The 13,701-nt window shown below is 44.9% G+C and overlaps 1 protein-coding gene across 4 annotated transcripts in view; it reads left to right on the forward strand.

The window, feature by feature from the left end:
* Positions 1–1,350: 1,350 nt before the first annotated feature.
* Positions 1,351–13,701, forward strand: part of evlb (Enah/Vasp-like b) — a 38,480-nt gene continuing 26,129 nt past the window's right edge. Inside the window, exon 1 of one of the 4 annotated variants that reach the window (XM_069514790.1) lies at positions 1,351–1,490. In XM_069514790.1, coding sequence (XP_069370891.1) covers positions 1,486–1,490 — 5 coding nt within the window. In that variant the 5' untranslated portion in view covers positions 1,351–1,485. Of the gene's footprint in view, positions 1,491–2,429; positions 2,450–11,724; positions 12,518–13,701 lie in introns of those variants that run through there. The other 3 variants (XM_069514791.1, XM_069514788.1, XM_069514789.1) reach the window with 3 other exon arrangements.

The following is a 13,701-nucleotide window of genomic DNA, read 5'->3' on the forward strand; positions in this document are numbered from 1 at the left end:
CTTCTATCCATCTTTATACACAGTCTACAGTTTAAATGGCTGGTTGCAAATGCTAAGTGTAAGGTTAATGGTGGAAAGAGTTAACTTGAGTCCTTGTGGAGGGTCCATGTCTTATCCACGAACATTGATTTATGACCCACAATGCAACCAGGGGGTGATCAAGTCACTTTGGCTTCACCTTTGGGAACAGTCATTTCGTCCACATTTACACAGTCTAGAGCTGTGTCTCAATTCAGGATCTGCATCCTTCAGAGACTGGATTTGAAGACAGGTTAAATCACAGTGGCAAAACTAGATCTCATTTTGAAAAGCTTCTTCAAACGCAGCTGACAAATGTGTGCTTTCATCCCTGAGAAAGGAAGGCTCCAGTGGGTTTATCCTTCTGTCTAAACCTATCCCAGGATTCATTGCACTTCAGTGACACAGAAGTAATGGCACCGGCAAGCTACGAGATGTCCAATGCTTAAGTATCACGCTTCAACTCAACTAAACAGCTAACAATACACAAGTTAAAAAACCAAGAGGCATTGAAACTTTCTCGTTGTGTCCAACTTCAGCCCTGTTGCTAGGCAACAGTAATGAGGGTGGGGTGATGAGCTGGTAACACCAATCACATAGGCCAGACCATCTCATTTTGGTTCAGCCTTTGAAGACTGACACCAAGACCACTTCCTTCCTGGGCTGTGTAGACCACATGCTCCACACACACATACACACACACTAACTAAATGACTAACCCTATAAAACCAAATCTTAACCCTCAAACAGCCCATTGAGAAAGTGAGGACCGGTCAATATGTCCTCAGTAGGGCCTATTCTTAAAATGGTGCTCACAAACATATAAGTACACACACACACACACGCTCTCTCTCTCTCTCTCTCTCTCTCTCTCTCTCTTAAACAGTATTTGGTAAAGTATTCCAGTGAATACCTGCCTGCTCGGTTGCTGTATCACCACCGGGGGCGCAATCGTGCAGCAAAACCAGCACATGAATATTTCAGCCTCTCTCTCTCTCTCTCTCTCTCTCTCTCTCTCTCTCTCTCTCTCTCTCTCTCTCTCTCTCTCTCTCCATCCAGCCTCCCAGCGGTTGGAGTGAGGAAAAAGATGGCACCTCACATTGAGACGCTGCCACCACACTCACCGCCCGGCTCCTCGTCCCTCGGACAGCGGCGTGCAGCTCTCTGAAATGGCCTGAACCAGCAGCCTCCTCCTGACGCAGCCCGGAGAAAACAACTCCTTTATTAACAACACAGACCTGAACACTGTGGCCATCCGTGCAGCCTTGTTTCCTCCACACCCTGTCGCCTTGTTTCCACCCTCAACATCTGCGCGGCCAGGCTCCGCTCGTTTTTATTTTTACTGCACGACTGCAGCTGCAACATCTGGATCATTTCTTTCTGTTTTAAAACAGCTGGAGCTGGAGTGAAGGGCACAGCACTGAGCGGAGAGACTACCCGTCTCGTCCACACGGACAGCAGGGGAAGATGAGGTAAGCAAGCACAAGCATGCGTTATTTGCTCTCCGGCTGCAGCGAAGAAAAGGCGCAGAGATTGCACTGCCTTGATTGCACTGCACATTATTGTAAGGGGACATTAGAGGAGCTGAGATAAACCAAAAGCTTCAGAACACACTGTTCGTTTTGCTGGCGCAGCTTCGCTCAGAGGCCTGTTGATGTGATGTGATGTGGCAGCGCAGCACAAAAGCTGAGTGACACGAACACGCGCGGCTCGGGTCACCTGTTGGGAGACACACACAGCTTCAATAGATCTGTATGAGGAGCGTACATGTGCGCAGACAGCGAGCGAGCATCCTCCCTCCAGCTCACATCCCTGACTCCAGCTCCGTGCTGTGTCACGTGGAGGTTTGTCAGCAGAGAAAAGGGGGGGGGGGGGGGGGGGGTTGTCATGGAAACCAGACTACGCTCGTCCTAATTGATGGATTCGCGTTGTGATACTTAATTGCGACACAGATCTGGTGCTTTGATTCAAAGGAATCGCACGTGGATGTTATTTTCAACACACCTCTGTCTGAGCGCGCACACCCCGAGAAGCTGAAAACCCCGCACGCGCACGCTCGCACACACCTTCCCAGCTGTGGGCCAATCAGCTGAGAGTATTCGTCACAGCTTCCAGACGCCAACGTCTCAGTGGGGGTGTAAGGAGCCTATCAGCTGAGGCGTTACTGGCAGGGCCCACAGGCCTGCAACCAATCAGAGGCGAGCCTGCTGCTGCACAGCGTGGGTGGGGCACAGGCTTTTTGGCACAGGCTCACCACGAACAGGAGGAAGCCTGGACTCAGTCTAATTACTGCTGGCACTGAAATCAGTGTGTGTGTGTGTGTGTGTGTGTGTGTGTGTGTGTGTGTGTGTGTGTGTGTGTGTGTGTGTGTGTGTGTGTGTGTGTGTGTGTGTGTGTGTGCCCCAAGGTCAGAGTGGGATTTTGCCCAAAGGTCAGTGGTGGTCTTATCAGTCAACACCTTCCACCACATTCAGTCTCTATTTCTCTCTGTGTTGTTTCCGTCGCCTCTGACTCTCAGCCTTTTTTATACTAATGGTACCAAACACACTCTGAAATGAGCTGATGTGCCCTTGAGCAAGGCCTCATCAGTCCACACTAACCTTTTGCAAACAAAGATCTATTATCATTATTTTTATTGTCTACCTGCTGATGTAACTATTTTAATAAGGTAGATTTTTTGTTCTATTCTGTTTCTTCTCTTCTCTATAACATTTGTATTCTCATATGTCTGCCCTAATGTTGTGAGATCTTCAAACTACTCTAAATGTTTTACTAGTAGCTGCCTCCAAATCTTAACCTGTAAACCTGTTTTAAAGGTGCTATATAAATAAAGTTTTAACTGTTATTGTCCAGCTGTGAACAGCTCCTCGATTTCTTCTATGAATGGCATTGCTCTTCCGATTTGACACCCCCTTGAAAAGGAGTTGATACATCTCATGGGGTTTATCCTTTGACAATACATTTCTATTATTGCTGCACAGTACAAAATACCAACAGAGTATACACAACAACATTTTTAGTTGCCCAATGTAAACTGCTTTTTTACGAGTACACTTTATTCTGTAACATGGCCAAAATAACACTCAGTGTGAGTGTACGTATAGTTCAGCTTCATTCCTGCATTATTTAAGGAACTAAACCATTTAAACCATCTTCAACATACTGAAACACCAAGATGTTCAACTGTGGAGAGTCTGTGTTTTTATCTAAAGTACCTTTACAAACGGTCTGCTGCTAGGTTTCCTCTGCCAGTCGCTGAAACACATTTTAATTTATGATGAGCAGTTCTGTGCTTTACGGAGGTGCTCTGTAGGTGGCAACATAGACTGTGACTCAGCCCACAGCATCCACCACCTCATAGTTTGTCACAGCTCAGCTGGAGGCAACTGAGTGTGTGTGTTTGTCAGTGTGTGGTCTTGTCTGTATCTGCGTCGCTCTCGATGTTTGGGGAATTTAAAATGTGCAGAACTGATCGAGTAAACTGGTTCTGTTGGTTGTGTGTGGCGGTGTCCAGCAGCTGGTTGTGTGTATGTGTGTGTAGCCACCAGTCTCCTGCAGTGGGACGCGACCTGATGTCATGTGCTGTGATCTAATGAGTATTGACCTCAGTGCTGTGAGCTTCTGTCCAAGCATACATTATTCAAGGTCACATACACTGACTGCAGTGTCAAGACAAGGAAACTGAGTTGTTACCTCCACCAAAGGAGGCTGCTGTTGTTTGTTTGTTTTATTTTAGCTTGAAACATTACCACGAAAATTAGTGTACGAATGGGTAAATTTGACCACAGCGCTCTTCTCCGGTATTTGGCGGCAGTTGATGTTGACTTTATCGCCACCCCCTGGCCTGTATGTAGTCATTTGTGTCTCATCTGGACAGAGCTATTTTGTAAAACGTAGGTCATGTGGACAGAGATTAAAAATGTATATCACATTCATATTTACACATTTAGTAATAAATGTTACACTTCTGTAAATTAATTTAGTTGTTTTGCACTCAGTTGAACTCTCTTTGGATTTACACAATAGTCTTCTGTTGTTTAAACTGATCTAATCCTTCTCTTTTTTCAGTCCCAGGGAGTCAATAGCAGTCTGTTGTATCTGTTTTCCATTTGTCAAGATTACTTTTATCTGTGTGAATAACCTCCAGCTGTGAGGAGGTGGAAGGTGATGTCAGTCTGAGGGGGAAAATCCTGAAACGATGAAGCCACAGTTAGTGACTCTTGTCTGGGATTTATGTTGACGGACTGATCCCCCGACTTGATGGAGCCTGTCTGTGATTACTCCTCTGGAGGCTGAACATGTTATCTTCCCAGCTTCCATCTCCTCCAGCTCTCTCTCTCTGTCTCCCACTAATTGATTGCTAGGCTGTTAAACTCCTGGTCTGACACGATGGCTGCACTCGTTTGCTGCTTTTTGTGCATGATACAGTCGACTCTCAACTTCTCTGAATGTTTTGAGCAATACAAGCAAATTGAAGACTACAAACTTTGCTTTGAGAAACTGTGAACTCTGCTAACACCCTCTCACAATGTTTGAGAAAGTGAAAATGGGTTCTGTCTTGGCCCATAACCCACCCTTCCACCAAGCTTTAAGAAATCGGTCCAGTGCTTTTTTGAATATTCGAGACAAACAGCAATAAAAACATAACCTCCTCTGCAAAAGTAATCAGAAAAGAAAAGAAAGCTCATTTATTGTGAATGAAAACAGCCCCACTGCTTTGACTGAATCGACTGTAATTCAGCTTTACTCGCCACAAACAATTTTCTCTTTGCAGGCCCATCTGGAGTTAAACAACTATTTTCAGTAAATTTCTTTTTTGTTGCAGCACTTTGTCTTTCTCAATAATCCTTTTTTTAAAGGGCTCATTTTATTTTACCACTGATACTTTCTGTTATACTTATACTATTAATAATATCATTGCTCATTCATCATTGCTGCAAATTACTGCAATAAACACTCCTGTGAAGTTTTTTTTTTAGGTGAGGTGACTTTAGATATTTATATCTTTGTTGGTTTGCTTGTGACTGACGAACTCTTTTCGTGGAGTCCGACCACAGGATTGATGTGTGGTCCCGCCTGCAGCCCGAGCCTTGCCTATGGTGGCCTCCCACCAACGCCACCTCCTCCATTTGCGTGGACTGGAGTGTTTCATTATGCTGTGAAAGTGTGGTGCTGCCTCCATCGATCCCACATCATCACTGTGGCCTGATGGGTATTGACAGGAGCAGTTGGTGGTATATGTGTGACCCATATTAAAAGCAGCATTAATTGTAACTGTGCGCTGTCATGATTCAGGACAAGGGTGAACCCATAGAGGGGAAGTCACTTTAACCCTCTATGCTCATTTGTACCAACATGAAGTTGCATGAATGCACTGTAGATGTGTTTAAGAGGTTGCTGGTGTGAGAGGGCAATGTGCATTTACATAATACACTGTAAACCAATAGTGAGTGCATCTGGTGCCTGACCTACATTAAATCATGTAAATGTGATGGTCAATGTCTGCTGTAACAGTGAGGTTGGATTTCTGTCTCAGTGTATTGTTCTCAGTGCACAGCTGTGTGCTTTGTACTTTTACAGGTGCACGCTCTCAATTAATCCCTCCTCATCACGTTTCAACCTCACAGTCAAGATATTTTCATGCTCCAGACATGGAAATTCTGATTCATTTATGAACCACAGAAATTAGTCACTCGACTTTATAATCACTGCACAGCTTCTTTTTTTAAATGTTTACAGTCCATCATCAGTTTTCAATGTTACAAGGCTTCCAACCCATTACAGCACCATCTGGTAAATAGTTAAAGCTGCTATAATAAATATTTTTGAATGGCGGTGTATGTGAAAGAGGTCCTCAGACCCCTCTCAGAACTACAGAGTGATTTAGCAAATATTTTAATGACTGTGTTTTGGTATAACGGCCTGCAACTTTACTTTACCAGCTGCCATTAGTGTTGTTCCCGAAGATAGAAATACAGCTGCTGGCACGGACAAAACTTTTGACAAACCCACCAGACACTACCTGTAGCATCTAAAGAGCCAGATATTACAGAGGTGGTGGAAACCAAAACAGATTAAAGGGGAATGAAAAGGTCGCTCTGTGAGTGTTTGCTAACAACTTTGTATTCTAGCAACTTCACACTAAATAGAGTCAGTGCCTAATAAAGGTTTGAATGTATCAGTTTGAAATGTGGCTTGTGTTATTTGTAAACAAGCCAACGTGGCAAATATTGACTAATACTGCATTAATCATTGGTCGTGCTTTAAAATGCATAAAAGTGGATTAGATTATAGATGGTGAGATCATTTTGATGGCTGAGATGGTCTACAAGCACAAACACCCTGTCCACACTTATGCAGTGTCTGTACTGTGATTGTGCCTCTCATCCACATACACGGTTTAAATTACTAAAACAGAGATTCTTACAAAAACCAGGTTACTTTGTGAACTTTTGTACTTAATGTCCACTGTTGCTTTTTGAAATGCGCCAGAAACAACAACAACAATGTCAGATATATCCCTGTTTCTCCACGTTTGGTTAGCACTGCTAGGTTTGCAGCTAAATTTAACATCATTACACCACATTATCAGCATTCAAAGGTGTGAAGTGGTCAGTTAAACGTTTAGACAACAATGATTGAAAAACGTCCAATTTTTTCATCCTGTTGCAAAAAATTACTCGTATTTACCACTGATTATATATTAGTATATGCTAAATATGTACTACCATATAGTAGCTACCTTGAGAAAGAAACATAATGTCACCTGGATTAAGGTTTTATGTAAGTAATGACAAATGTTTTTATATCCACTTTTGTGCAGAACAACAACTAAGCACTTTAAGGACTGGATATAATCCAGAAGCCAGACTTCGGATTTTGTAGTACATAAACACAAGGTTGAGTCTTTCTACTAAAAGCCGCATAGAGCTGTGATGTTTTATTGCCTGCCATCAATTCCACATTCATGTTGCAAGCAAGAGTTAAATCGTAAACCACGTTTCATGAGCGAGATTTTGTTAATGGGGCAGAAACAAGAATGCACAGACATCTGTGATAGTAAACAGTGAAAGTTCAGCGGTGGCAGCTTTAGTTCCTCTGCCTGCTCAGGGAAAATTGATGGCCCTCCAGTGACTTGTGCATATTTGTATGATGCAGAGGCTGTAGCTTACACACTGTGTGAGTCATAACAACCACGTTTGTCATAATGCAGAGCGACGTACATAACACAAAATGGAGAAGGATGCTGCACACGATGATACATGCAGAGTCAGGTGTGAGGTCACATGTCTCATCTCTGTTGTGAATCTGTGTAATAACACAGTGCATTCTGGGTGACAACAGTGTGGGCTGTGAGTCATAATTATGCACAATGAGGCCTCAGGAGGCCGAGTGATGGGTGTGTGTGTGTGTGTGTGTGTGTGTGTCTGTGTGTGTTTAAGAGAGAGAGGTGAGCAAATCTTTGTGAATGAGAGGGAAATCACTCCCTCTTCGTTTTCAGTCTCCCTTCCCCCTCTCTATTTCTCCTGCCTGCTCTCATTGGTGTGCTGTGTAATTAAAGTGAATGGGTGAGTCAGACTGTGTGTGTGTGTGCATACTTCATGTGTGTTTGTGCATTTGTTTGCAGCTGAAATTCAACCCTCAGGCCTCAGAGGAGGAGTGAGTGTGAGTTAACTGAGAGGACAGGAAGCATCAGAGGTCTTTAAACTCCTCTCTGTCACACCTCTCACACTCGTTTAATCCCCTTTTCTTTCTTTCTCTCCTCCCTCACTTGACCCCTTATAGCGTGACTGCGTACAGGTGGATTGTGAGTGTTTGGGGGATGAAGGGAGTGAGGAGTCAGATTGGATTATACGGAACAGCATGTGACCGGATAGCTAGGAAAACATACAGTGTAATCTCAATGTATTTGGACAGTGACACATTTTTTTGTTGTTGTTTTGGCTCCAAACTGGAGGCCTTGGATTAGACATGAAACATTTACAACCAGGTCAAAGTGCCAGGCCTCAGCTTTAATTTACAGAGTGAGGAATCATAGCTGAGCCAAGACAGTTGTGCAAACTGAAGCAGAGCTGAGTCCTAAGATGTAAAGGGTCTGATGTTTCAAATAATGAGGTGAGAGCACAGATTTTTGCAGACACCTGCCAAGTGGACAGAAACTCCTGTTATCAGAATGGAGGTAGAAACACTCTTATTGGGTAGTTTAAAAATTATTTTACAATTAAGTGAATATAAACTTGGTTACAGTCAAAACTGTCTAAAGCAAAGGCCCAACTGTCTCCTTATGAAACCTTATTTAAATTTACGAGATCCTGATTTTTTATTTGGACCTGCACACGCACTCATAGATATCAGTCCCATAAATATGCCTGATGTGCGTTACATTTTGTGTAACCTTGCTGACAAAACAACCAACAAACAATTGGACAGAGGTGACAATACTTTTTGCATCTTCCTTGAATGTCCTTTTGTTCATTCTGTCTTAGATGCTGCATCATCAGTGAGGTCAAACCTGAGCTGTTGGTTTGGTCTTTGCTTCACTGTCTCATACTCAGAGCAGTACACTGCTACAAAATAAAAGTTTGTTTACACTGCATGCACTTATTAAAAGTGACAGCCCAGCCGCTCTCAGCACAGTCCACTGCCACCTGAAGGAGCGGGAACTCAAGCTCACTCTTAGCATCACAGCCTGTAGCTACATGTGTGCACATGTTTTCTGAATCCGGTGCCACTCCTCCCTACACTGTTCTCTCTATCCATCAGCTCAAGTCAGTACTTTGGCTTCCAGCAGATTCACTGATAGAATAATTACATTAATAGAATCAAGAAAATATAAACTTTGCCCTAGGAACCATTCTCATCCCAACACTCACAAGTCTTGCACACACACACACACACACGCACACACACACACACACACACACACACACACACACACACACACACACACACACACACACACACACACACACACACACAGAGCAGCAGCTATTCTAAATAATGAAATAAATTACTGGACGTCATCAGGAACACGAACACCTGGACCTGTCCTGCTGTGATTGGTGGAAATGTGCGCTGTGTAAAAGCTGTAGTTAGTGTGAACAGAGGTGTGAGTCTCTGAGGATTATAAATACATGCTGCTGCTGCTGAGGTCTAACCTGCCGCACACACAGGAAGTACTGGGGGATGGGTGCACTGTCCGTGAAAGTGGAGGCTGTAATGTCCTCTCTCCCTTCCTGTTTCTCTATCCATCTTTTTCCCCTCCTCTGCTTCCCTCCCCCCACGTTCTTGCCCTCCGCCGGACTCTCTCCCGCTGTCTCTCCATCCAGCTTATCTCCATCCCACTCAGGCATTTAACTCCCTCTACCTGTCTGTCTGTCCCTCCATCTGTCTGCTCTATCCTCTTCTGCTGACTCCCTTCCATCATCCGTTTGTTGTAAAACGGTTCTCACTCTCTCTCTCCCTCCATCTGTGACCCCTGATCTGTCAGTCTGCTGCTTTTTTTTTTCCTCTTCTTGTTTTCTGTTCCTCCTCTGCTCAGATGGAGAATCTCACACTGTCTATTGTGACGACTAGAATATGACTCTGTCTTTTGAGGGAGAGGGACGAATGACTTGAAGAGGATTTAGTGTTCGGCTCGCAGTCTTTCGCTGCCTTTTCAAGTGGAGAAGAGGTACAATATAGTTTGCTGCTTTGGTGAGTGCCCTCAGTCAGTGAGGAGTGTCAGAGAAAGTGGGTGTCCATGGCGTGCCTAACTGGGAAAGAGTTTCATATATTGATTTTACAATCCTGTGAACAATCTCTGTGGATGCACTCCGGCCTCTGTAAATAGTTCATGTGGCTCATAAATTCAGCAAACATCCCACAATATAATCACTTGTGGCAAAAGCTTTACACCTTAACAGGAGATTATGTCGTCAGTTTGCTTTTGTGAGTGATTATTCAGATAATAAGACAAAACGAGACCAGTGCTGGTGGAGGAAAATACTCTTTTGAACACACTTACATTTCCCATTGATTTTAGATTCCTGAAAAGATTGGTTTGCACCAGAAATTGATTACATCACACCAAAGTTTAAGTAAGTTTTGTGTTTGTATTAAGAACATAAAAATGTGGGTGTGAAATGAGTGAGATGCAAAATGGCCTAGAATGGCTTGAACAGACAGATTTTTGTCCCAGTCTCTGAAATGTGTTGGGTGCCATCATTGCAGATGGCATGTCTGTAGTGTTCCATAGAAGATGACTAATTTCGTCCTATATCCCATCCATAATGTTACAGTGACCCAGACTGAAGAAACTAAACATCTTTAGTTTTTATCACAACTGAAGGCTTCCACAGTTTCTTGTTTAGAACAGGAAGGTGAGGCGGGGGGGTATTCAGCTGCTACATGCAACTTCACCACTAGGTGTCACTTAATCTTGCACACTGAACCTTTAACATGTCTCTTACAATCCTCTGAATTTGTTTTAGCAACTCTCTAAATCTGTGCAGGAATTTTTGCGGAGCTTTAACGACGCCTCATTCCTTTGAGAAACGTTGCATGATGCAACTTCGTGCAAGCAGACATTTGCAACCTGAGGTAGATGAGTTTTTCCACGGTCTGACAGATCTGTGAACTAATATCACACAGATGAACAAGGATGGAATTTTATTGGCGCGAACATTTCTGGCCAAACACCTGCACCGGAAGGCGAGTAACCTGCACAGAATCGCTGTCAAAGTGCTGCGTCCACTGTCGTCAACGCTGATTTCAGAGCAAACCGTGTCATCCAACGCTTCTGCAGCTGTAGTCCAATCAATCAAATTGCCTGCTGGCGAAAACACAGCAGGGCAGATGTGGGTGATGTGAGCGGGGCGAGCTGTACTAGAAAGAGACCACTGGTGGGATATATTCCTGGTGTGTCAGAGGATGTACAGTAAATATGGGAAGGATTTATTGGTTACTGGCAAGCCAAGAAGATTAGTGTTTGGGCCACACACCACTTATATCACATATAATCTACACACATCTGGATATAGACGGATGTAGCAAGAGAATATTACTGACCCACATTGCAAAGATTTTATTGAATTCAATTTCACAGCTTATGCACATGAAAATTCATTCTCATATGACTGTGTGTGTGGTTTACATTCATTGTTCACAGTCAATCCAGCCACATGTTACTGAGTTCCAACAGAAGGATGTTTTGCCGTTTCTCTCTCCACCTGTGTCCCTTTCTGTTAATTAACATCCAGTAAACTGTCTCATCAGTTTGTGTGTGTGTGTGTGTGTGTGTGTGTGTGTGTGTGTGTGTGTGTGTGTGTGTGTGTGTGTGTGTGTGTGTGTGTGTGTTATATCCCGAGCTCCACCCAAGCCTAGCATGCCACCTCAGATCATAAGCGAGAAAAGACGGGAGCCATCAGATGAATTAAAATCGGTTGCTCCTCCTCCTCCTCGCCTCTCTTCCCTCTCGCCATGTGGGCTTACGCATTCTCGCCTCAGCCAATCCCGCCACCCGGAGAGGGGAGGAGAATAGGGAGAGGAGGAGGAGGACGGCGAAGAGAGAGGGGGAGAGATGGAGGAGGAGGGAGGAGGGGCAGGACCAGCAGCCTCCGGGGCTGGCGGCCCATCGTTCTTGTCACAGCTGGGAGGGGAGAATGGGAGGAGGAGGAGGGGATGGAGAGGGAGGAGGTAATCCAATGAGACACAGAGAGGAGAGGCAGTGTGAGGGCAACGCCTCACAGCACCGGGAATCTCTCTCTATCTCCATCTCTCTCTCTCTAGTTCCCCCCCTTCCTCTGTCTCTGAAGCGTAAAAAACCAAAGGACTCTCATCTCCCATTCACTCTCCTCTGTATGTGGCTGCTGAGGGGCTACTCTCACATTTTTTAAACCTCTCTTTTTCCCTCACAGTTCATATTCCTCCTCCATTTTCAGTTAATTTTGCTTCTCCACCATCTAAAGGATGAATTGGTGACTGAAAACAACTGGATTATTTTTTTGTTTCTCCTGGTTCTTGAGGAGGCAGCATCTTTTTATTTTTTTACCCGGAGTCATCTTTGTTCTTGTGCTCCCAGCTGCTGAGTATACACTGGCTGCTAGTGGGGAAATAGGTTAGTGTGTCTGTTGGATGCCAGGCAGCAGAGGTGATTGAATGTGTAGTGCACGGACGAGACGAAAGAGGAGGGGGATGCCTTCCCAGCGGTAGTGCTTTTGTAACCCTGTGACCATTCGGGAAGAAGGATGCTCTCACCGAACTCTCACCTTTAGTGGAAGTGTCAGCGTCAGAATAGAGGGAGACAAAGCAAAAAAGACGCAAGACTGACTGACACAACAGTTACAGACATTTCTTTTCATTGTTTTTGAAGTCGTGGAGCGGGGCTGACCGGTGTGTCTGCTGCTGCTGTGTGTGTGGACACCATGGACATCAACCTTCAGTCTCACAGATTTTACTTCCCCCAGATCTACTGTGCTGAACCGGGGGCTCAGCCGCAGCTCGCTGAGTTCAAAGTCAGGTAAGCTTTCAGGGGAGGGGGGGGGGGGGGTCATTAATGTCTCAATCGGGTGAGCGGCCTTATAGATCCACTGTGGATGTAGCTATAAAGCATCTTGGTAGTCCTACAGCTCCCCAGCTGCTGCTGCATATGAAGCGTTCCTGTTTATGATGAGTGCTGCTGTGAGCGGCTGGTTGCCCTTGCAGGGGGATGGGGCTGCATGCTAATATGTCAGCTCGCTGTGCAGAAAAGTGTAAAGCTCCTGGGGAAAGCAGAGCGCATTGATGGCCTATGGAGGAGCTTGCCAAGTTCGGACAGAGGGGGTGACAGTGCCGCAGTTGTGTTATATTTGCGATTCAGGGACCTGCGGCCGCTGTGGCCCGCTCTTTTGCGGCCTCTGTAGCTCTTTTGTTCTTTGTGTTTGGGTCTCTCTCTGTTTCCTCCTCTACAGTCAACGCAGAAAGTGCTCAGGGTGGAACCGTTGCTTCCCAAGCCGACGCCTGCTGTCATGGTGGTACAGCTCTCAAAGACGCATGCCCAGATATGCAACAGCTTCCCTGCTCTTTGTCTTGAGCTGTTGCATTCAGGCATGCAAGGAGTCAGAGCTGATGCTGTGTGACATCCACACAAGATCATTTTTGTCGTTTCAGTGAAGCGTGCATGATTATTTTTGCAGAGTGTCCTTGTATCCATCCCCATCCTTCCATCCATCTCTGCATCCACAGCTCTAGACTTTCTTCTAATCTGTTGTGTGATACAGTTGAAGATTCCTCCTCTAACAGCTCTGATTAGTGCAGCTTTAAGGGACTCAGCCGGAGTTGTGCCCCACTAAGCAGCTTTCAGTTTGGGCTGGTGCTCCAGGGGTGGAGCAGCTTTATGGGGCTACAGCGTGTCACTATCACGGCCTGGCCGGGCTCCCCGGTGGCGCTACAGGAGTCTGAGGGCGTTCACAGTAGCGTTACCATGGGAAAGAGAGGGAAAGAAAAGAACACAGTGAAAGTCACCGTGGGTACCTGTGATACCAAAGCAGGGGAAAATGGAATAGAGCTGTAACTACACCTACTTAATTTGAGTTATCCTGGGGCTTGACTTAATTTATTACATTTTAAACTCTGTTGTGATTCTATACATGTCATACCAGCTGTGAACCCAATGTTTGTGTTAAATTCTTTGGCCAGAAGGTTATTTTTCACTGCGTTTGAAGC

Source organism: Paralichthys olivaceus, chromosome 19, assembly GCF_024713975.1.
Source record: "Paralichthys olivaceus isolate ysfri-2021 chromosome 19, ASM2471397v2, whole genome shotgun sequence".
NCBI classification, from domain to species: Eukaryota; Metazoa; Chordata; class Actinopteri; order Pleuronectiformes; family Paralichthyidae; genus Paralichthys; species Paralichthys olivaceus.